Consider the following 25,119-nt stretch of genomic DNA (forward strand, 5'->3'; position numbering starts at 1 on the left):
CTCCTGCTTTTCTTCTCACGATCATTTCTGTTGCTTCTGGAGACTTTTGAGGTTACATGATGTACATTGGGTTGTTCCTGTGCTTTTCTCCAGTGTTGGCTCAACATTCAGCTTTCCTTGGGTCTATGAGTTGATTACCACTCAGCCAAATGCTTTCTAGCTTCCAAAATTTTGTCATGTCTTGTGAGTTTGTTATTAATTTTTTTTTAGAAAGCTACACAAGGGGTACCTGGGTGGCTCAGTCAGTTAAGCATCCAGCTCTTGATTTTGGCTCAGGTCATGATCTCACAGTTCATGAGCTTGAGCCCCCATGTCCAGCTCTGTGCTGACCGTGGAGTTGCTTGGGATTCTCTCTCCCCCTCTCTCTCTGCCCCTGTTCCGCTCATACTCTGTGCACACACGCATGGGCTCAGTTGCTCTCTTTCTCTCTCTCAAAATAAATATTTTTTTAAAAGGCAACAGAAAAAAATTTATCTTTGTTTTAGTTTGATTTGGGGAAGGAGTGGATGCATCTCATTGACCATTCCTTCACAATCTCTTTCTCATGTCTATGGTCTCTTGACATTGGAGTACCCCAGGGTGCAGTCCTCAGACTACTTTTCTATCCAAATCTGGTCTTGTGAGCTTAAGCACTGACAACTTCCACATTTTAGTACCCTATTTCATTTATCTAAGACGCACCTGTTCCCCACCTTTTAATCCCTCTAAAACAGTGGTAACTGGGAGCTATTTTGCACCCCCCCCCCCCAGGGGACATTCAGCAGTGTGTGGAGACATTTTTGGTCGCCGATAAAAGAGTGTTACTAGTACGTAGTGGGTAGAAGCCAAGGGTATTGCTAAAATCCTACAACACACAGGACAGCCACCACAGCAAAGAATTATCTAACCCCAAATTGTACCGAGGTTGAGAGACCATGTTTTAGAAACAGGTGGCATTTGTCACTCACTGTCAGTGAGGTGCCAAATATATTCTGTGTGAAGTTTTCTTTTGACAGTTCCTGATGAAGATCAAGAAAGTACCAGCATTAAGTCATCTTAGACTCAAAGAAATACAAGTGTCTTTTGCCAGCACCTCCACCCTGACCTCCAGGCTCATACATCCTTTCTCTAATCAGTATCTCTATTTGGACGTCTAATTGGTAGCTCAAATTTAACTCATCTAAAACTGAAATCCTGATCTTTTCTCCCAAACTAAAAGTCTGGGAGAAAAGTCTTCTCCATCATAGTCAGTGGCTCCGCTGTCCTTCTAGTGCATCAAACAAAATCCTTGGAGTCTTAGTCTACTTTTCTTTCCACCCCGCCATTCCAGTCGTAGCAAATTCTGTTTCCTTTACCTTCAGAATATATCCAGAATTTGATCACTTCTCATGACCCTCACTGCCACCAAGCCAACATCATTTTGATGTAGATTTTTGCAATAGCCTCCCAGCTAGTCTTCCTATATTCACCTTCCCCTTAACGTTATACCATCCATACAGAAGCCAGAGTGATCCTCTTAAAAGGTAGGTTAGGTTTTACCCCTCTTTTCAAACCCAAAGACTTTGTATCTTACTCTAAACCCCAGCTCCATGCAATGGCCTGCAGGATTTGCTTTCCCATTACCTCTCCCTCCTTCTCTCGCTTTGCCAGTCATGCTGCCTCCTACTTTTTTGCCAGACATCTGAGCCAGGTTAGAAGAATCAATCTGAGGTTGGTATTGTTCTATCTTGGGGGCATGGGTAGTCAAAGTGCCCATCTAAAAATGAAACAATACCATGGCTTATCTTTTTGCCCTCTTGCTCTCTGAAACCAGGATAGGCACAGTACCTTTTCACATCTGGAAGAGTAAGTCTTTTTTTCCCTGCCTTTCTCTTTCCTAACTTTTGTTGAAATAGTGTGCTTTATTTATTTCATTTAAGCCTTCTTATTATTTATTTATTTATTTATTTATTCCAAAGAAGACAGTAAGTAGTTCAAGTAACTGGGGAGTCTATATTTGAATTACGAAACTATAACATTTGCCACCCAGTTTTTATCAGTATCTTAAAAATAAACTGAAGCTGATTGTTAAAAAATGATTACTTCCTGAATGTTAAAGAATGCTTTAAAATAAAATATTTTCCATGGATAAACATAAAAATGGATCATAGAATAATTTCAGTCAGTATTCTTATGAAGTCTACCAGTAGTATTCATCTAGTAAATTTTTAAACTGGAATTCATTGTGGTTGAAATAAATTCAAATGTAGCCTCTTTGTATCTTAACCCATGTGAAATAAATGTTGCAGCTGATTTCCTGGCATTGTTATGGCACTTTTATTCATGTTAACTGATAAGACAATAGTTTTAAATTAGATAGCAGTTGGCAAATTTAAATGGTAATTTCATGTTATAAATTTTATATAGAATAGGGTTCACTGATAAAAGGTTAATGCTAAAACATTCCTTTATATTTATTTTTTGGTGAGATTGAAACCTTAATGATTCCTCTGAATTTGGAACTTTATACATGAAGTTGTACTTTTAAAATGAAAATGCTTTTAAGAGCTATTATTGTTGTAGTTTATGGCAGATTCAAAAGGTTTTATTGAATCCTACTAATACTTGATGATTGTACTATAAATATTATGATAGGAAAAAATTTCTTAGTATCTGATCTAGTAAATGAAATCTTTCCTAGATGAAATCTTTCATTGATATACCATTATAACTTGATATGCCAATAGCATATCATAGGTTCAGTGCAATAAATTCTTCCAGTTCCTTCACTTTTTAGAACTATTTAAAGAATTAATTAGAAATTTTGAGGTAGTGGAAAGAAAATAGCAATTGTGTTTATTGTAGCACAAGGAGGTGGGGAACCACACTGGAATTTAAGTCCTGAGTTACTCTTAGCAAACAACCTTTTGGTCTGAGGTATTAACTTGAGAGCACAAGGCTTTCTCAAACTTTAAGAGGACTGCATATCTAAAAGATAGGGATTATTAATTGATTTCTCAATTATTGCAGCTATTTTTCTCTTAAAATTCTGATGGCTATGTTACTGCATTTGACTGAAATTTATTCGCATGTACCAACTTGGGTTTAATTCCAATTTCACTGGCTTACTGAGGTTAATAAATAGTAGAAAGAATAGGTACCAGATGAAAGAACTGAAGATTTGTTGAAAACCAGGATGAAAGTCTAGTTCTCACACTTTTCAAACACACCACCCCAATCAACATTTACATATATACCCTCATTCTTGTTTTGTGTATTTCTTAGTAATCTGTGCGATTTTTCATCTCTATTTGATTTTAGGTCTGTTTTGTTTTTCTTTTTAGTTTTGTGTTATGAGGGCTGGTAAAGGGCCTTTTTTTTGAACAAGAATAGAAATAGATTCATCTGTTTTTACAATGAATAAGGACTATAAAATATAAAAGAAATAATTTTAAAGCATTCAGACATTTACTGGTTACATAATGGCTAGTGAAAGAGGAATAGAGAGAAGAGGGGTGAAAAACAGGGAAATAATAGCCCCTTTACTATATTGGGTGTTTATTCTGTATTGGGCATTGTGCCTACCATGTCTTAACACACTGAATCTGCACAATGTCTTATGGAATAGATAGCATTACCTCCATTTTTACAACTGAAGGAACTGAAGCAGAGAATGACCAAATAAGTTACCCCAGGGTTTGAACCCAGACAGTCTGGTTGTAGAGCTCATACTGCAATACCTTGCTAATTCATCACAGAATTGAAGGAGAATCAAGACAAGGCTAGACTGGCCTGTGCTCTGTTTTTTTTTTTTTAATATGAAATTTATTGTCAAATTGGTTTCCATACAACACCCAGTGCTCATCCCAACAGGTGCTCTCCTCAGTGCCCATCACCCACTTTCCCTTCCCTCCCACCCCCCCATCAACCCTCAGTTTATTCTCAGTTTTTTAAGAGTCTCTTATGGTTTGCCTCCCTCCCTCTCTAACTTTTTTCCCCCTCCCCCATGGTCTTCTGTTAAGTTTCTCAGGATCCACATAAGAGTGAAAATATGGTATCTGTCTTTCTCTGTATGACTTATTTCACAAAAGTATGGCCAACTGATCTTTGACAAAGCAGGAAAGAATATCCAATGGAAAAAAGACAGTCTCTTTAACAAATGGTGCTGGGAGAACTGGACAGCAACATACAGAAGAATGAAACTAGACCACTTTCTTACACCATTCACAAAAATAAACTCAAAATGACCAGTGCTCTTAGACCCAGACCAAGAGACAGAAATACAAGGGTGGACGAAGAAAAAGGGTGAAGAGATTCACGCAGTAATATCCCCATCTTGTGGTGTTTTAGTATATTCCTGAATGTATTGTTAAAATTTAACAACTCTAAACTAGCTCTAATTTAAATGAATTGAGGCATAAATGAAATTCAGATGAAGGTTGATGGTTTCCCACATTTGTAATAAATAGTAATGGTATTCACTTCTTACAACAGCCTTTGGAGGAAATGCTATTATCACTCTATTTAACACATGAGGAAACAGGTTAAATAGTAAGCCTAGAGTCACAATGCCAGTAAATGGCTAAGCTGAGAGGCTCAGACTGGAATGACTATTCCAGCCCTAGGGTCTGCATTATTTACTGCCAATGCTGTGCTCATTTTTAATATTTGTGAAAGATGCACACATGTCAGTAAAGGATGAATGTAAATGTTTTATTGAAACCTAATGTGTGTCCACCGACTTCTACTTCTTTTTTCCAGTTGTAATCTAAGGTGTTAGCTATCAAAAGGAAGTGTTTTGTTCTTTGGTGCGAGGCCATTTCTTGATTATGGTTTGGCTCCTGTATGAGATCAATGCTTTTCTGTGCACCTGCCATCTCCCCCCACCCCCACTCCAACACCAGCACAAGATTCTGGCTTGTAAATGACACTTCATTTTAATATGTTATAGATTCAGTTCAAAAAAGTGGTGATCCATAACTAACTTTACTAACTTTGCAGAGATTTTTGGAGTTTTTGATTGGTTGATGGAAAATTTGATAGCTTGCTAAGAAAAGTTTTTGGAATTGAACATGTTTATAGCAAAATTGATGTGTTGAATTGATTGACCCCCAGATTCGTTTTTGAGGTAAAAATTAGATCTGGGGGAGATAATTTTTTGTAGTAAAGTATTTGAATATTTTGTGGAAGTGGAACCTAATATTAAATAAACTATATCATTCCATGGTCCCTTTCATCTGTATTAATGTAATGACATTTAATCTTTGCACATGTACTATTTCTACTTCTGTTGTCACTTTGCATACATATATTCATTTTTGGTGAGGATGTGTTGAATTAAAAAAAATTTTTAATGTTTAATTTTGAGAGAGAGAGAAAGAACAAGAGCAGGAGAGGGGCAGAGACAAAGGGAGACAGAGAATCTGAAGCAGGCTCCATGCTGTCAGTGCAAAGTCTGACGTGGGGCTTGAACCCACAAACCGTGAGATCATGACCTGAGTCAAAGTCAGACACCCAACTGACTGAGCCACCAAGGCACCCCTCAGTGTGTTGAATTTTAATAACTAATGTTCCGTCAGACTAGCATGGTATATAGTCAGTCATCTCTTTTTGTTGAACACTTCAGATGGGAGTTTGTGTGAGATGGAGTCTACAGAGAATAGATTCTTAACTTTTTATTTTGGCAGAGAACAAACTGAGGGTTGCTGGAGGGGTTTTTGGTAGGGGGAATGCACTAAATGGGCAAGGAACATTAAGGAGGATACTTGTTAGGATGAGTACTGGGTGTTTGTTACATGTAGGGGATGAATCACTGGATTCTACTCCTGAAATCATTATTGCACTGTATGCTAACCAACTTGGATGCAAATTAAAATAAATAAACAAATGAAGAAACTTTTCATTTTGAAATAATAGGAAACTTTCGAAAACTTGAAAGAATACTACAAAGAACTCATGAAACTCATTACTCAGATTCACTAATTTTTGGTATTTTGCAACATTTGCTTTATTGTTTTTTTATATATACAGTTGCTTCCCCATACCATTTGGCAGTCGATTGCATTTATCATGCCCCTTTAGTCTTTAATACTGCAGTCTTTATTTATTTCCTAAGAATGAGGATATTGGCAATATACATTTGATAGGCCTCCCATGATAGAGTGATTGGCACGTTAGAGAATATGTTTAATGAGACAGTGTAGAGAGGGCAAAGAAAAAAGTCTTTTTTTTTTTCTTAAGAGTCATTTATTTGTCAATTATACCTCAATAAAGAAAAAACAGTTTTTTTTAATAAAGTCATTTATTTTACTTCTGAATATTTACCAGTACTGGGCACAGTTATAGATGCCCCTCAATAAATGCATGTTGGCTGGTTTTTTTTTTAATATAATTTATTGTCAAGTTGGCTAACATACAGTGTATATACAGTGTAGTCTTGGCTTCAAGAGTAGATTCCCATAATTCATCACTTACATACAACACCCACTGCTCCTCCCAACAAGTGCTCTCCTCAAAGCCCATCACCCATTTTTCCCTCCTCCCCGCACCCCCAATCAACCCTTAGTTTGTTCTCTGTATTTAAGAGTCTCTTATGTTTTGCTTTCCTTTCTGTTTGAAACTATCTTTCTCCCTTTCCTTCCCCCATGGTCTTCTGTTAAGTTTCTCAAATTCCACATATGAATGAAAACATATGATACCTGTCTTTCTCTGAATGACTTATTTCACTTAGCATAATATCCTCTAGTTCTATCCACGTTGTTGCAAATGGCAAGATTTCATTCTTTCTCATTGCCAAGTAGTATTCCATTGTATATACATACCACATCTTCTTTATCCATCCATCAGTTGATGGACATTTGGGCTCTTTCCGTATATACTTTGGCTATTGTTGATAGTGTTGCTATAAACATTGGGGTACATGTGTCCCTGTGCATCAGCACTCCTGTGTCCTTTGGAGAAATTCCTCGTAGTGCTATTGCTGGTTGTAGGGCAATTCTATTTTAATTTTTTGAGGAATCTCCACACTGTTTCCTAGAGTGGCTGCACCAGTTTGCATTCCTGCCAGTGGTGCAAGAGGGTTCCTGTTTCTCCACATCCTTGCCAACATCTGTTGCAGAAACAGTCTTGATCTGAACAAGCTTGTGGTGGGAAATCCAAGAAGCAGTGGTCATTTATTCATGCCATAAATATTTGAGTGCCTAGGCATTGCACTAGGCTGTAAGGGGTAAAACCGTGAACATAATACACAGTGTCCTTAGGAGGTTATAATTTATAGTGTGAGGAGAAAGTGCGAGTACAGACAACCAAACAATTTCAGTTTCAGTACAGTGTAGTGAGTGCTATGATAGGAAAGATAGAAATCCTTGGTTAAAAGATCATTGATGACTTTGAGAATGAATTGTAGAATGCATTACAACTCAAAGGATGCAGACTTTGGAGAAGAAAGATAGATGCTAGATTGCAGGAAATTGAGAGATAAGTGAAGGGTAGTATACTATAGCTGAATTCAGGAAATTTAGCAGTGAAAAGGAGAAAACACTAGTTTAACAAGAGGTGGGTACCTAGAAGTATTTAATATTTTTCTGTCTTTCCCACTCCCTATAAGCTGGACTAGTTGAATATAGAGACTGGGAATGAGGGGAAATGAATGGGATCTAGGACATACTTAATATATATTTATTCATACAGAAATGGAGAAAAAGATGAGAAAGAGGTGAGGTTCAAGGATACATTTTAGTGATGAAAATCCTCGCTGAGGGATGTGATGTTCTTAGTAATGGGGTGAAATGAAGTCATACGAAGAGGTGGAAGGGTGAAACTAGAAGCTTGACCAACTTGGAAACTGCTTAGAACGAGCTTTAGAGGGAATGACTTAGGAAGTGGGGGGAAAAGACTAATAAGAGTACTGCCAAACAGCAGTCAGGGCCCAGTTGAAGCAGGAATTGGTATTAGACTTGGTGTTTGTGCATAGCTTCCCATAGAGCTCTGCTGTCTCAAAAGTAGTGAGGTTATCCTTAAGTTATCCTTAAGTTATCAAGGGTTAGATCATCTGGTTCTTTTTTATTTTTGCATAATATAATTAAAGATGCATGCAACTTTTCATTACTATTTTGTTTCAACGATTCATTTCAGTGATCTTTTTCTCTTCCTGCATGATAATGAGACTGGCCCTTTTCCACCTCCTTTACCTATCATTTTCTTCCTTCCTGCATTTTCACAGCATGCTATTTCTCTGAGATGCCCCAGCAAGCAGGCCAAGCATCATACTGACTTCACAGAAGAACAGGCTGAGCTGACACCTGTAAGTTCTGTAAACCTGTCCGTGGGACTGCTAAAATAGCAATGAAGAGGAATGCATTCTTTAGAACTCCTGATGATGAAAACTGGTCATATACCTAAATTTTTTGAATTAAAATTAAACCAGTCTTAAACTAGCAGAAAACAAATGAGCAACTGCATGAAACAGTACAACTGAATGTTAATACGGTAAGATTATATAGGTGGTAGGATATCTGATATAAAGAAATTTTGTATCAGAACCTAAAGCTACATACTTTCTTTCTTACTCTGAAACTAAGGGCTTTTGTATATTTCTTAAGGTATGGACAAATTTAGCTGTTCTTCCGAATGGGGTTGTCAAGTAGAGTGACTCTTCCACACTGATGCTTCACTGAAAACCCAATTTCTTTCTTCAAAAATGTACCCTCTGATCAGTGGTTGACAAAGCTGGATGCTTAAGAGCTGTGCTGTTACTTATGGTAGCCATTAAGCACTTGAAATGTGGTTAATCCAAATTGAGATGTGCTATAAAAATAAATTACACCATGGATTTCAAAGACTTAATATTAAAAATATAAATGTTAATATTTTTATTGATTCTTGAAATTATATTATTTTGGATATTTTCAGTTAAAAGATACTAATGTTCATTTTACCATTCCTTTTTTTTTAATGTGGTTACTAGAAAATTAAAAAAAATTTTTTTTTTAATGTTTATTTATTTTTGAGACAGAGAGAGACAGAGCATGAACGGGGGAGGGTCAGAAAGAGAGGGAGACACAGAATCGGAAGCAGGCTCCAGGCTGTCAGCACAGAGCCCGACATGGGGCTCGAACTCACGGACCGTGAGATCATGACCTGAGCCGGACGCTCAACCGACTGAGCCACCCAGGCACCCCTAGAAAATTTTAAATTTTATTTGTGGCTTGTATTATATTCAGTTGGACACTGCTGCTTCAGAATCATCTATGAATAACAAGAAAATGCCAAGTTCCTGACCCCTGTCCAACCGAATCAGATTCCCTCTGACCCTCCTTCCATTTCTTTCCATAACCCTTCCCTTCCCTGGTAATAACCTAGTAACCCAGTGAATTGATTTCATAATTCACTAGTGGGTTATATCCTGCATAGTGAAAAACACTTTTCTTACCTCACCTTCAGCCCCTCCCTTATACTCTTAAGCATCATCGGCACTTGCTGTAATATTTGCATTGCCATCTACTTGTTTCAGTTCTTAATCCTTCCAGTCCCGGTACCCCCATTTTATAACAAATAATATAGATCACTATGTTTATCCCAAGTGAAATTCATAGATAGTATACCCTACCTACATACCTACTTTTTAAAATAAATTTAATGCCCTAATTAATACCCATGGTGGAGAATAACCAAAAAGTAACTTATAATATAATAATGTATCTATTTCAGTTTTTAAATGTTTGACCACCACTGTAGTAAAAGGCATAATAACATAATCATATAAATCAATCATATAAATCAATAAAAATCCACTTATAATTTGGATTTAAGAAAGGTGAGCAGAAGTCATTTTTTACAGGAAAAAAGAAAGGAGAAATATGGGTGGGCCTAGAACTAAAACATTTTATGACAAATAATTGCAGACAAAACATACCTATATTTGGTAATAGAAAAAGGAAAATAACCTTAACTGAAGTAGGGATAATGTGCTGAGGCTACTTATAGGCTCAAAGAAAAGAAAATGGGGAAGTATAAAATTTTTACAAATGAGTCTTACTTCTAATTGTGATAAAACCATTCACTATCTTACAAATTGGATGAGGCAATAATAAAATTTTGATATTTGATATTTTTACAGCATAGATTTCTCATTATGCTATAACTATTTTAAATAAGATAGTAATATGGAATATTTTAAAAGTCTTTATTACTGAAGCTCAGAGAAGTCCTTGCATTTCATGTCTTTTCATTAACAGTATTTAGTTCTTAATTCTGTTAAAAGGAACTTCAAATCTCTCCTGTCATTTACTTGCATGTGACAGAGTGCACAATGATACTGTCCTTTCTGGTTTGGCAACTCTTTAAGCTAGGTTTCCATTGGTGAAATGATTTTCCAACGTGATGAATAACTCTTGGCAAACTTTGGACAAAAGAAAGTGCAGGCTTCCCCCAATTTATTTCACAAGGTAAATAGTATTCTTGGAAGAGTCACTGAATATTAAAATTACACAGAAATATATTGTATTTATATGTAAAACGGAGTTGGGGTCTAAGCTCAGAATATTAGGAACAGTATTTCCCATCTATATGATTTTCTATATAAAGACAGTAAAAGTTCATGTATGATGTGGGACTTTTACCGTTATTATGTGACATTGTTCCATGCTTCAGGGCATCCAGCATTTCTGTTTCCGTCAGAATAAATACCAATAACACCCTCCTCCTCTTCATTGTGACAGTCCAAAATATCCCCATTTTCTGAAATGTCTCCTTGAAGGTAGTACTGCCCCCTTCTAGAGCCTCTGATATCTCTATTTGTTCTGTTTCTACCTCCCACAATACCCCTAGCTGCTGGTTACTCATCTTCCAGGACTCTAAGCATTTTGAGAAATACTTTCTGAGCCCCTAATTTTGTATTAGATACTCCACCTCCTACCTGCTTCCATACCACTTAACACATTGTATTATGGTTGCCAGTTTATCTCCCTGTTAGACTCTGAGCTTTGTGAGAGCAACAGAATGCCTATCCTGATCACCTTTGCATTTCCAGTGCCTTACATGGCTCCAGGCTCAAAGTTGAAATCTAATAAATAATTGAAAAAATAAAGGGGAAAATGGAAAAGAGAAAATAAGCTAATAAACCAGTGAAATGGATTGAAAATAAGCCACTGACTTTGTATTGTTAGTGGTGAATGAAAGAAAATCTAAGAAGGCCCTATTTAAATGAAGTGATGTGCATTTTTGTTACCAGCACTGTGTGCCATGACAGAAGACTAATTTAAGGACATGCACAAACCACTGTGGCCTTTGCTTTTCTCAGTCCTCCAACTGCATACCACTTTTCTCATCCCTCTTGCATTTTTCTCCAGTAACCAGTTCTCCTGACATCCTAGCCCACTTTCTGAGGAATTGTAGAGCAACACATGACTGGCACCATTAGGGGAAGATAAAGTAAGGCATTTGTTGAAGGAAGGAGTTGGCTGCTTGTGGTTTCTAGGTTTTCATTTTTGTGCTACAAATACTTAAAACTTAGAGGAAACATGCCGGCCTGGCTTCCCTCCCAGCTAGTGAGTAAGCAGTGAATACCTATGTGACTGTCCCAAGCACAGAATAATTTATGATCATGTTCAGATATTGTTTGTGGTCTAATTTTTTGGATGTGGATTATTTTTGGTACACCAGCTATGATAATATAATGATTATCTCCCTTTCATTTTAGGCTGTTTAAACCTTTTAATACTTTCTTCTTTTTTTTAATGTTTATTTACTTTGAGAGAGAGAACATGCATGCAAGTGGGATAGGGACAGAGAGGGGGAGAGGGGGAGAGGGGGAGAGAGAGAGAGAGAGAGAGAGAGAGAGAGAGAGAGAGAGAGAGAATGAATGAGAATCCCAGGCTGACCGTGTAGAGCCTGACATGGGGCTGGATCTCATGAACTGTGAGATCATGACCTGAGTGGAAATCAAGAGTCAGGAACTTAACCCACTGTGCCACCCAGGTGCCCCAAACCTTTTAATATTTTTAAATGTATAACTTCTATTTATGAGTCTTTAAACAAATACAGTTAGGTATCATCATTTCTCACTGATTAGATTACAGGCTTCTTTTTTAGTGATTTGAAGTCTTGAGGTGATTTGAGTTTGAGGACTAATTGAGTAAATCCTGTATGATTTTTAAGTTTAAACTCAAATTTAATGTCTGGAATTATATTCACCAAATAATAGTTCATTTTGATGGCATGAAGCAGATTTTTTAAATTTAATTTGAAATATAATTTTCTGAATATAGATATTCTACTTATTTGAGGGATCTTTTTCTGAAAAAGTAATCTTTGAATAAGATAAAGGAAATAAGAGTAGGTTTTTAAGAAATAGTTTTCTGTATTATTCTGTATAATTGTGTAAGAATACATTTGTTTCCAGGGACACCTGGGGTGGCTTAGCTGGTTGCGTGTCTGACTTTTGATTTCATCTCAGGTCATGATCCCAGGGTTGTGGGGCTGAGCCCTGCACCGGGCTCCATGCTGAACCTGGAGCCTGCTTGGGATTCTTTCTCTCTCCCTCTGCCCTTCTCCCTCCCTTGCATGTGTGGTCGGTCTCTCTCTCTCTCTCTCTCTCTCTCTCTCTCTCTCTCAAATGAATGAATGAATAAGAAGTAAATAAATAAATTTTTAAAAATTAGGGGCACCTGGGTGGCTCAGTCGGCTGAGCGTCCGACTTCGGCTCAGGTCATGATCTCGCAGTACGTGAGTTCGAGCCCCACATCGGACTCTGTGCCGACGGCTCAGAGCCTAGAGCCTGCTTCAGATTCTGTGTTTCCCTCTCTCTCTGCCCCTTCCCCACTAATGCTCCGTCTCTCAAAAATGAATGAACGTTAAAAAATTAAAAAATAAATAAATAAAATCTTAAAAAAAAAAATTAAATAAAATACATTTGTTGCCATTGCATGTGAGCAAAAAATGAGTGAATGGAAGAGCAGTGGAAGTTATAGTTGCTCTTTTTAATTGTCCTTCCCAGTTTTCTCCTTGGTCTTAGTGGATTGTTAACCTCAACAATTAAATAATTAAATTGCAATTTTAGAAATTTCTCTTGCCCTGCATCTTTATGGATAAGGCAACTAATCTTTTCCTTCAGGAGGATTATACTATTTAGGTAAATGAGGACCTAGAGATAATTGTCTCTGTTCTTGTTATTGTTTGATCCTGTTAGTGCTAATCTTAATGAATATGCCCAATTTTTTTTAACCTTAGTTTTTTTTCCTTTGTTTTTTTTTTTTTGTTTGTTTGTTTTTGTTTTTGCAGGAATGGGTGAAAGGGGCAGGTATGCTTATAAGGTTCATCTTGTAGTAAAACATAAATTATATAGACAATCAAATATTAAGTAGCAAACTCAACTCAGTGTAGTGTAGATATGAGCAAAGATTAAGTTAATACTCTTTTCTGTAACAGTGTTTCTAATCTTAGAATAGAATTAAGATTAGAATTAATATAAGATTAATCTTAATAGAATATTAATCTTAGAAGTAGTGTGTTTTATTATCTCTGACAATTTTCTGAGAGTGGGTGCTACTCTAGTTCACTTAAATTTCTTTCCAAAGAATTTTTTCTCAAGAATAACTTGATATACAGTTATATTTATAAAATATATATTTATATATTACAAAATATAACTTTATATACAGTTATATTTATAAAATGTAATATCATAGAGTATTTTCTGTAATTCCACTCAGCAGTGTCAATGTATTGTTTTAAATGGTGGTTAGTAACTATAGCTTTAAAAAATAAATTCTAATTCAGAATTATTTAGGGACAGGCAAGTTTGAATTACATATATGTGGAAGCAACTATAATTTATACTCTGTGAGTTCAAATACAGTTGCATGAACTTACATTGAATATGTTACTAAAAAGTTATTAAGGGAGAAAAGGATAGTTAGGGACTTCATTATTCACAAACCATTCTTATGAAAATATATTAAATGCTTGATTTAATCAGTGTAAAGAAACTATACTGTTAATATTTTGTTTATGTCATTTGTTTGCTATGTAAGTCCTTTATTGTGCAATATAGTCCTATTAGTGTTGATATAATGAGTGAATTGATAAGATTTTATTGAAAACAGGTGATATCCACTAGGCAAAATATTTATGGACATTTTTTTCTCTTGGTGTAGCTATCATTGAATTGATCAGAAATACTTGCAGAGTTTTTGAAATGATACAGACTTGTTCTATTTTCATAAGAATATACTACCTAAAGCTATATAGGCTATATAGCTTATAGAGATAAGCTTTAATAAGAGGAAGGAATACATTTAGTCATTGGTCTTCAACACCTATTTATCTGTGCCGTGTGCACAGCACTCACAAACATTGCCCAAGAAGACCAACTGGCTCTGTGATCTGTGCAGTGCATGGTCCATTTTCTCAGAGTGAGGGACCACCAGGAGTCAGGTAGGGCATGCCTGCTGGCATAGATAGTGTCTGCCTCTCCATCCTTTTCTTCTTCTTCTTTTTTTTTTTTTTTTAAGTTTTCTTATGAACACATTTCACTGTAGGAAAGAGACGTGAGATTAATGATAGAGAATCATTCTTTGTCTACTTTATATTTTAAACACATAAAATCTCTGCTGACTTCTATTGCCTTTTTTGTTTTTCTCTCTTTTTCTGCACAAGCACTCCTATCTGGACAGGGAAACCTCCCTTCTTCTGAGAAACATTGCAGGAAAACCTTCTCATTTGCTGACCAAGGTGATACTTCTTCTTTCCACCTGCATGTAAATATTTGTTGCCTTTTAGGTAGAATATAATTTCCAGTTTTGATTGTGCTCTCAGATTGTACTTTCTTATTTAAGCACTTTTGTTGTTAGTAGAGTTATTTTTTCTCTTACTGAAGGTAATTGTTTATTGATCTTAATGACTTAAGATATAATGACTTAATATTCTGCTCTCAATATCAGAAAATATTGAGAGTGGAAAATATTTTCCATAATTTTTCACTAGCTTTTAACTTTTGTAAATGACCTGACCAATCTAGTTTAACATTTTATTTCATTTTAAAGCCAAAAAACATTGCTTTAATTTTAACTTTCATTACTAGTGGTTATCCATGCTCTGAGTTTCTTTAGCAAATTTTGTTTTCTAATTCTTGTTTGCATTATAAACACTTTGTTTAATTAAAACATTTATTTATATAAACAGAATCTTTAATTTACATTAGTTTAATCAAATTGGAAGAGAAAGCTGTAATTTTAATTTCTCAGTTCTCTGCCTTCAGAATGGTTTGAATTGGTCCAACTGGATTTTCACTGGGCTGATATTTTACATCAATTTAAAATCCTTAAAAAAAAAGGGTGGGGAGAGGCAAGGCGGTGGGGGGTTTAAAAAAAATCCTTTAGCCACTGTCTTTATTAACTAAGGAATAACAGAATAGGGAAGCTGAATAGATTTTTACCTCTTTTCAAGTCATGTTTTTATTTCATTATCTTAATTTAAGTACTGTTAAATTCAAGAATGGTTCAAGAATGAATTCAAGAATTCAGACTTGGTTATAGTTTCTTTGGAATATGTGTGGTGATTATGGGTAATGTGTCTTAAGTTATTATGTCTGAGGGTTTTTTAAAAAAATGTATTACTTAACCTTATAAACTTGTGAAAGAGGGTAATAAGGCTAAAATTAAAATCTCTCTGAGAGGGGCAGCTCAAAGACCCATGAGTCCGCAGTGAAATCCTTTCTCTCACTTGAATTTCTCTTTAAAGTGATCTAGGAATGGGGTAGAAGCAGCTTATGGTAGGGAAATGTAGAATTCTAAGCAGATAATAGCCACGTTATACTTTATAACCATAGCAAAGTTTTTTCCTTTCCTCAGCTCCTACTCTGTTTACTCTCTGTCTCCCCAGAATCCACACTCATAGCTTCAACTAGGATCTCTGTTCTAGATGAGATCTCTTTACCTGAGAGCAACATATTTCCAGATCGCTATCAGGCATTTCTTAAAGATTACCAGCATTTTCCCAGCATCTCCACTCCTACAGATCTCTAGCTTTGTTACTCACACTTACCCTGGGGCCTCACAGTTTATGTCCTTCTTCTTGTGACATTTCTGTTTCTGTTCAGAATGCTGCCACTGTCCTGGTTACCCAGGTGTGAGCCCTCGTTACCATCGATAGTGTCTTTCTTCTCAGTTACTATCTTAAAGCTACAATGAAGAAATTGCAGGATTAGGCTCACCCATCCATTTTATTACCATTGCTACCACCCTAAAATAGGCGCTTACCTCTTATCAGGCTACCGCACTGGCCTCTTCATTCTTGCCTCTCTTTCCTCCAGTCCATTTTGTATACTGCACTCAGATGTAACATTATACCATTTCTGTTGTTTATTTATTGAACAAATATTTGTTGAGTCAGGTATTATGCTAGGGACTGAGATACAGCTTTGTATAAAATGGACATATCCCTCTACCCTCAGGAGCTCACAGTCTACTTAGGAAGACAGATAAAAAAAATATTAACAAGCAAATATAAGCAAATTCTAAATTATGTTAAATACTATGGAGGAAGCAAGGTAAAACAATAGAGAGTACTGGGGAGAATATTAGGGATACATTTTCTTTAGATGGTAAAATCAGAAAAGACCCTTCTAAATGGGCAGTATTTAACCTAAACATTGAAGGAAGAAAAGAAGCCAGCTTGAGGGTGAAGGTTAGTGTTACATATAGATAGGCTCAGGGAGAAGACTTAGGTAGGTTTGAGAAGTTGAAAAAAAGGTTATGTTGCTGGAGCCACAGAAGTTGAATGTAGATAGGAGTGGTCTTGATTTGGGTTTGGAGAAGTAGGCAGGAACCAGATTGTTCACAGCATGCTTAAAGAGTTTGTATTTTTTTTCCAAATGTAGTGGCAAACTGTTGAAGAGAATAACTTCATTCAACAGATACATGCTATGTTCACAACCCTGGGGCTTTGGCAGTGAACAGTACAAAATTCCTATCTCGGGGAGAGTTATCCAGTCAGTAACTCTCATTTCCCTCTGCCCAAGAGACAGTGATCCCAACTGCAGCATCAGAGCCATCTCTGCTCGGATTATCTCCTTCTCCCATTACCTAGGTGTTGGAACTGCTGGTCTATATAGCCAACACCTGGCTCCAGCTATGTCCCTGCTTACATACAACAAGAAATTTGAGCAAGAATGTGATTTATTAGCATAGAACCTAAACACATAGGCTGGGATGGGGCATGGAGTCAAGGAGGTGGTAGAAATCCCCAGATAACCCATGCTGCAGGAGCTTCTCAATGTCAGTGTCCTCAATACCACAGAATTTGGCTGTTGTGAAGCTAAAATGAATTTATACCTCTTGCATGCCACCTTTGTGGCAGTCTGGTTCCCTTTACCCAAAAAGCATCATACCCCGGTTACGACCCACCTCTCATATGCACTTTTCCAAACTAAGACATTGTGACACCCAGTAGAATGAACAGTAGAATGAACATAGTGGCACTGTGCTTAAGCCAAGGCAGCAAAGGGAATGTTTTGTTTTGTTTTGTTTTGTTTTTCCGTCATAAATCCAGTTGTCCCTATACCTCTATTACCGAACTATCCTACATACAGTTCTGAGCCGGGAACCTCTGCAAAAACCATACCAACCAGTTTCTTCTAAGAATGGCATTAGTGCCAGCACAGAACTATTTTGCCATAAATGGAGCAGTGGACAAAGGACACATTGTTGATCTGATGCCCTTAAAACTCTGGGTACCATTCTAAATGCCTTCCTTGACCTCCTCATCTAACAATGTGTTTTTGTCACTCTTTACTCCCTTACCCTGCTTTATTTTTTTCCTTAGGACTTATCCCTGACTGACTTATCATACATCTATTTCTTTATTGTTTTATCTCCTTAAATGTAAGCTCCTTGAGAGCAGGAACTCTCTCCCCTGCACTCAGATCCAAGCCTGCATAGTCTCAACAAACATCTGTCACATAACACAGTGGTCCTTTAGTGACTTCTAAGGACTGTTAATAATGTTAACCACCATTTTCTTTGCTTCAGGGAAGTTACAAAAGTGCTATTATATTACTGTAAGTCTTCTCATTTTTCACAAGCAGTTTTTATTTACTGCTTTCCCATAAGTTTGTGCTATAATGTTTAAGAACAAAAGGAACTGTGACAACATTATAGTGGAGAGAGCAAGTAGTCATTTGGTAACTGCCGGTATGATCTTAGAAAGATTAGTCTTTCTGGGCCTTGGTTAATCAGTATAATGGATATAATAATGATATTGGCCTTGTATAATTCAGAATTAAGTGAGATACTATGTGCAAGAATGCCTCGTAGTGTGTGGCAAGTTTTAGGTGTTCAGTTAATGTTAAATGTCCTGATTTCTCCAAGGAAATAAACTAGTTGTTACTATTATTATTTGGGCTCTAAGTATTAAAGAGTAGAACATTTCATAGGCAGTGAGCTATTTACCACTCAAAGTTTCCTTGGAATCTTTTTAAATTTACATAACTTTTTGTAAAATGTGAAACTAGATCCCAAAGAAACTGCTAACCACTTTTTAATCCCTTAATTTCAGTTGGATTTGTTCTGAACCATCAAAGCCTTAATAATTTCTTAGTTGAAGGAATTCATTGGCCATCTCTTAGCAACTGTCACTCTTTCTGTGAGATTTTAATTTTTACACTAAAGAGAATGCTTCAACACTGTGTAACCACAGCATTGGCTTTCATTTAATCAGAAGATCTTCACTGAGTTTTGTTCTTTATGTAAATTTGAAGAGGCTTGGCATTTGATGGTTATTGATAGCCCCACAGGAGTTTTTCAGGTTGAAAATGGGTTGTCTTTTGCTCTTTTAAGAGACAGGGTAGGAGAGAAAGTTGTTATATGTGTGAGATACCTTTTACTTATGCTGTGGGACAAACAATGTGGAGAAAGGGATAGTCAAAAGATAAGGGGCAGAGAAGGCTTAAGACCTGAGGGTTTCTGCATTAACAAAAAGAAGAGAACATGAGATGAATAAAGCTTTGTTCTTTGTATTGAAGTCAGTTTATAAATAAACTGCCATATGTCTTCTTACTATATAATCTAAACATATCAACAAAGAGTGATCTTTATTGTCTACTTTATGAACTTAAAACAATTTCTTCCTCTTCTAGGTTGTTAGGGTCAACATGATAATGTAGGTGAAATCAACCTTTCCGAGGAAGAGGTTATCCATAAGAAGCATAAAATCCTATGATCCTGCAATTTGATATAAATATTTTTATTTTCAATTTTGCTCCAGTGATGATATTCAGACTCTAAAATCTAAAAGTAAGAGGTATCTTGATCACTTGTTTCTTCAAAAAGCTTCTAGCAAGGATCATCCTTGTTAATAAACTGGAGAAGAATAAACTAAAATTTGCCTAGGTTGACATTAAGCACATAGTTCTTAAATTTGAACTTGATATAGTTTTAAAACAGATCAAGAGTACTATTTTAAGTACATGGAAGGGCTGAATTTGGATGTTAAAATAGCCCCACCTAGGGGCACCGGGTGGCTCAGTCGGTTAAGCATCCGACTTGGATGATCTCATGGTTCATGAGTTCAAGACCCCACGAGTTGGAGCCCCGCATTGGGCTCTGTGCTGACAGTTCAGAGCCTGGAGCCTGCTTCGCATTCTGCGTCTTCTTCTCTCTCTGGCCTTTCCTCCACTCACTCTCTGTCTCTGTCTGTCTGTCTGTCTGTCTCTCTCTCTCTCTCTCTCTCTCTCTCTCTCTCTCTCAAAAATAAAGAAACAACAAAAATTTCTACATAGTCCCACCTGGGGTGCTTTACATAAAAATGGTTTCTTACTGATGACTAGGAAATCTAATTGGTTTAATATATGTCAAATGGTTGCACTGTATCTCTTGTTTCATTAATTCTTCTGGTGTGTCAGCATTTTTCCCGTTAGCCTGTGGAACAAAAACTTCATTGAAACTAATCTTACATTTGAATGACTTTTTTTAAATCAGTGCTTCAAAAGGTAGCACTGGTTGTGTTCTTTTGTATTTGGCAAATAATATTATACTAAAAGGGGAATATGAAAATATTATTTTTATATTTATAACCAGTATCAGAATGCAGTATTTAAATTTGTATATTCCTTTTTAAAATAAACTTTATGTTTGTAGAGAACTTTTAGATTCACAGTAAAATTGAGGGGAAGGTACAGAGTGATCAACATCCCCCACCAGAATGGTACATTTGATACAACTGATGAACCTTTGTTGGCATATCATTATCACCCAGAATCCATAGTTTACAGTAGGGTTCCCTCTTGGGAACCCTCCAGTTTATTAACAAGGACAGTCTTGGATTTGAACAAATGTATAGTGACATGTATCTAACATTGTATCATGAAGAATAGCTTCACTCCACTTAATCCCTCCCTCTTCCCCAACCCTGGGCAACCACTCGTCTTTTTACTGTCTCCATAGTTTTGCCTTTTTTTAGAATGTCCTGTTGTTGGAATCATAGTGTGCAGGGTGCCTGGGTGGCTCAGTTGGTTAAGCATCTGACTTCGGCTCAGGTCATGATCTCACGGTTTGTGAGTTTGAGCCCTGTATCAGGCTCTGCACTGCCTGTGCGGAGTGTGCTTGGGACTCTCTCTCTGTCCCTCCCCAACTTGGACCCACGCGTGCCCACTCTCTTTCTCTTTCTCAGATAAATAAATTTTAAAAAAGAAAGTGGAATCATATAGTGTGCAGCCTTTTCAGATTGGCTTCTTTTGCTTAGTAATATGCTTTCAAGTTTCCCTGATGTCTTTTCATGGCTTGATCATTTGTTTTTAGCACTGACTAATATTCCATTGTCTGGATGTAGCACAGTTTATCCATTTACCTACTGAAGGATATCTGGGTTGCTTCCAAGTTTTAGCAAAGTTATAAATAATGCTGCTATAAACATCTGTGTGCAGATTTTTGGGTGGAGGTAAATTTCACCTTATTTGGGTAGATACTAAGGAGCATGATTACTAGATCATATTGTGAGAGCATGTTTAGTTTTATAAGAAACAACCAAACTATCTTCCAAAGTGGCTGTGCCATTTTGCATTCCCACCAGCAATGTATGTGAGTTCCTTTTGATCCACAACTTTACCAACATTTGATGTTTTCAGTGTTTTAGATTTGGGCCATTTTAATAGGTTGTGTAGTGGTATCCCGTCTTAATTTGCAGTTCCCTAAAGACATATGATATTGAGCTTATTAGCCATAGGCTATTAGCCACGTGTGTATCTTCTTTGGTGAGTTGTTCATTTGTGTCTTTTACCCATTTATCGGGTTCATTTTCTTGAGTTTAAGAGTTCTTAGTATATTTTAGATAAATAGTCCTTTATCGGATAAGTCTGATAAATATTTTGCAAATATTTTTTCCTAGTCTGTAGCTTGTCTTATCCTCCTGAATATTCTTTTTCTTTTAAAAATGTTTTTTGGCTTTGGAGACAATTTTTTTAACTTCTGCAGAATAATTATAATGTTATAAAAGTATTTGGCCTTTTGAAGTTCATGTTTATATTCCAAATACACAAAGCATTGATTTTGCATATCAGTCTTTCCTCACCAGACTTTGAGATTTAAATTTGCTTTTCAGAGACATGAAGTAAAACTTGAAAATATGCCTTGATAAATTTTTCTTCTCTGTAACAGCCATTCATACTAATACAAAGATGTGGGAAATGAGCCATGAGGAACATAAGATCATTATCCCATTGAGAAAACATTTGTAAGACTTCCTTCTTTCCTCTCCCCCAACCCAAAAACAAACCAAAAAAAACCTGTCAACTGATTTCATAAAAACCACTGGAAATGCTAGTATTCAAAATTCCTTTCTAGAGTAGTGCTGTACTTAGAAACCCAGGGTTTGGTAATTTAATAATGGTTTGTTTCTCTAAGACACAGAATTCTAGAAACTTAAGTTTTAATGACAGTAGCATAGTTTTCTCACTGTATAGCCTGCATTAAAAAGAAAAAAGAAACTTACTGTGAAATACACAGGCAACATATTTTATGTTGTTTATTTGCATAAAGGGGGGGGGATACAGGATTTAATCCTTTAATCAAATGAATATACCTAGAATAGTCTAAGAATCAAGTCTTATCTTACCCCCTCCATTGTTAAAATAAAGTTCTTTGTTCCATAATTGGGTTTACAGATAGTATTTCCACGCCTCGGTTATTATGTTAATTAACTGGCTCCTTTCATTGAAAAAGATCTGATTTCTGGCAAAGGAGCCCAGTATCTTCTCTAACCACTATTTTCTTCTCTGTTCTACAGAGTAGTAACTATTAAGCTTGAAATGAGGGAAGATAGCCTAGATTATGAAATGGAAAGAGAACAGTTCAGAAACAAGAAAGACAACAATTTAGGAGAACAGGGAGTAAATCTTATAAATGAAGTTCGTTTTTGTTTTTGACTATGGAAGCTTTAGCTTTTTCGTGAAGAGTAACACATGGATTGTATTTTTTAATCATAATTCAGAGCAGGTAAAGTTGGCTGATATAACCAGGGTTTTCTTTTGTTTTAAGTCTTATATTAAATATAGGAATGTATAAGATGGTAGTATATGTTTTTCTTAGATATTTTCCAGAGTAATCAAAAGCTTAGAAATAGAAAGTAATCCTTCATAAGTGAAGATTTACTTATATGAGTTTTTCTCAACTGGAGATTAAGGCTACAGTATACAATGGCCTATTGCTGGAAAGTACAGGTAAGTACCAGTATTACAGTACTATATGTTATTTTAGGAAAAACTAAACTGTGTAACTGTAGTTGTAGTTGTTGATAATTTTATTACTACTTATCTAAATTTTATAAAGAAGTTACTAGAAATTAGATATTTGGAAAAGTATATTTGAAATTATATTTGGAATTTTAAAAATTTCATCAGTGAGTTAGTAGAAACAATGAGTTTAACTGACATAAGACATTGGTTATATTGTATATTTTTTAAGGTAGAATGAAACCTAGTGTATAATGCATTCTTCTCTATCTGAATTGGTATATTAATGAGAACATACCTGTATTTTTTATTAGGGACTTTTATGTCAGTGCAAAGAAATAAACTGATACTTTTTTTTTTTTTTTTTTTTTTTGCTGTTTATGATGAAGATACATTTTTAGTATAATAGAACAAAACATTAGTATGCAGAAGATTGCCCAGACTTCAGAGGCGAGTGTAAATTCAGAGTTGAGGGATTGTGCAGGTGTGACAAACTGGCAGGACCATACACAGCACATTATGCATTCCTGTTTCTCCTACCTCAGAACCTGAAATTTATCTGCTTCAGATTGATAGATTTACTACATTACAGATTGCTTTTCCTTTAGAACCTGAAATTTATCTGCTTCAGATTGATAGATTTACTACATTACAGATTGCTTTTCCTTTAGAAGGTGCAATCTGGTCTTATAAGAGATCTTCAAGTCTTCATCTTAAAAATGTTCTTTGTATGTCTATCTTACTTAGTGAGTAGGGTTCTTTTTTAAATGTGCTCTATGTAAGTGGCTGAAGTTATATTCTTACTAAAATTCAATGCTGGCAAACATCCTTAAGATAAAAAGACTTTTCAAAAATTCTCATTATTTTAGCATCAGTTTACCTGAAGTGCTTTGTGTTCACAGGAAGAACAGGCAGCAAAATTGAAAGCTGAGAAGATCAGAGTTGCCCTGGAGAAAATTAAAGAGGCTCAAGTGAAAAAGGTGATATTTGGGTGTTTTCCTGGTTTGGGATTTTTAAAATCAGATTTATAAAAAATTGCCTTGCTTATATACCATACTTCTAAGGTACAGAGAGATAGAGGGGTATTTCTTCCTAATAACATTTTCCGCATGTATTTTTGGAGATAAAATGTATTATAAAGAAATAACTTTGTTTTAAATTCTAAAACACAGTTGTCTTGTGATAACCTTAAAAATGCTTTAAATTTGTTTAGGTAGGTTATTTGATACCTGATTTTAGAGTTTCTTGCATAATAAAGTCATTATTTGTGTTTTAATTTATATATAACTAAGAACATTACTCAGAACATTGCTTGATATTGGAAGAAATTTCTAGAATGCCTATTTTTCGGTTTGTTTTTAATTTCCTTTTACCTGTTATAGTTGGTGATCAGAGTTCACATGTCTGACGATAGTTCTAAAACAATGATGGTGGATGAGAGGCAGACGGTGAGACAAGTGCTGGACAACCTAATGGACAAATCCCACTGCAGTTATAGTTTAGACTGGTCACTCGTAGAAACCATCTCTGAATTACAAATGGGTTAGTAGTATAATTGCTTTACTTGCTTTTTCGTTTCTGTGTAATTCTAACAGCTTGCGTGTTAACAAAAACACTTTGAGACATCTATATATATTTTTTTCTATATATAACTTTGGATTTCATACACTATCTTTTTTTTCATCAAGTATTTTGAGATTTCTTTGAATGCAAGATCATTCCCAGTTCACTTCAGATCTTACGGCTAAAACTTTTTTTTTTTAAGTAAGAAAATACTTTTTCCCTTAAGTAACTGCATAAATAGACACACTTGCTAAAAATCATTATATCTATTCACATTTGTTCTGAGTTCCTTATTTTTTTAAAAACAAGTCTTACCTTTTTTTTTTTAATGTTTATATTTGAGAGAGAGACAGAGTGCAAGTGGGGGAGGGGCAGAGAGCAAGAGAGGGAGGGAGACACAGAATCTGAAGCAGGCTCCAGGCTCTGAGCTGTCAGCACAGCCTGACGCGGGGCTCGAACCCACAAACCATGAGATCACGACCTGAGCCAAAGTCCTATGCTTAACTGACTAAGCCACTGAGGCATCCCTGTTTTGAATTCCTTAGACCAGCATTTGACTTTTAAAAGGGAAAACATAAAACATCTTTTTTATTTTTAGCTAGATGTACTAAATCTTAGTTTTCTATGATTTGTAATGTAGTGTGGTATTTTCTAATTTTAAAAATTCCTCATTTTTAATGCCATCATGGACTCTTTAAGAAGTTTTCTTTTTATATTATTAGTTGTGTGATTATAGCAACCTGGCAATTATTATTTTATTAGGTATTATTGAATCAGTAATCAATTTCAACTTTATATTTTATTTTAAAAAGTATTTGCATTGCTCTTCCTACCTCTTGTATCTTTAAATATTTCACAGCAGTTTCCAGCGAAATAAA

The 25,119-nt window shown here is 35.8% G+C and overlaps 1 protein-coding gene across 8 annotated transcripts in view; it reads left to right on the top strand.

The window, feature by feature from the left end:
- The window catches only part of RAPH1 (Ras association (RalGDS/AF-6) and pleckstrin homology domains 1), a 107,816-nt gene that overhangs the window by 49,207 nt on the left and 33,490 nt on the right, over positions 1–25,119 (top strand). For 5 of the 8 annotated variants that reach the window (XM_058708059.1, XM_058708096.1, XM_058708103.1 and 2 more), the window contains exons 5-8: positions 8,180–8,260; positions 14,614–14,688; positions 23,581–23,658; positions 24,061–24,220. In XM_058708059.1, coding sequence (XP_058564042.1) covers positions 8,180–8,260; positions 14,614–14,688; positions 23,581–23,658; positions 24,061–24,220 — 394 coding nt within the window. The remainder of the gene's footprint in view (positions 1–8,179; positions 8,261–14,613; positions 14,689–23,580; positions 23,659–24,060; positions 24,221–25,119) is intronic. The other 3 variants (XM_058708066.1, XM_058708074.1, XM_058708085.1) reach the window with 3 other exon arrangements.

The sequence above is a fragment of the Neofelis nebulosa genome, chromosome 2 (assembly GCF_028018385.1).
Source record: "Neofelis nebulosa isolate mNeoNeb1 chromosome 2, mNeoNeb1.pri, whole genome shotgun sequence".
Taxonomy (NCBI): domain Eukaryota; kingdom Metazoa; phylum Chordata; class Mammalia; order Carnivora; family Felidae; genus Neofelis; species Neofelis nebulosa.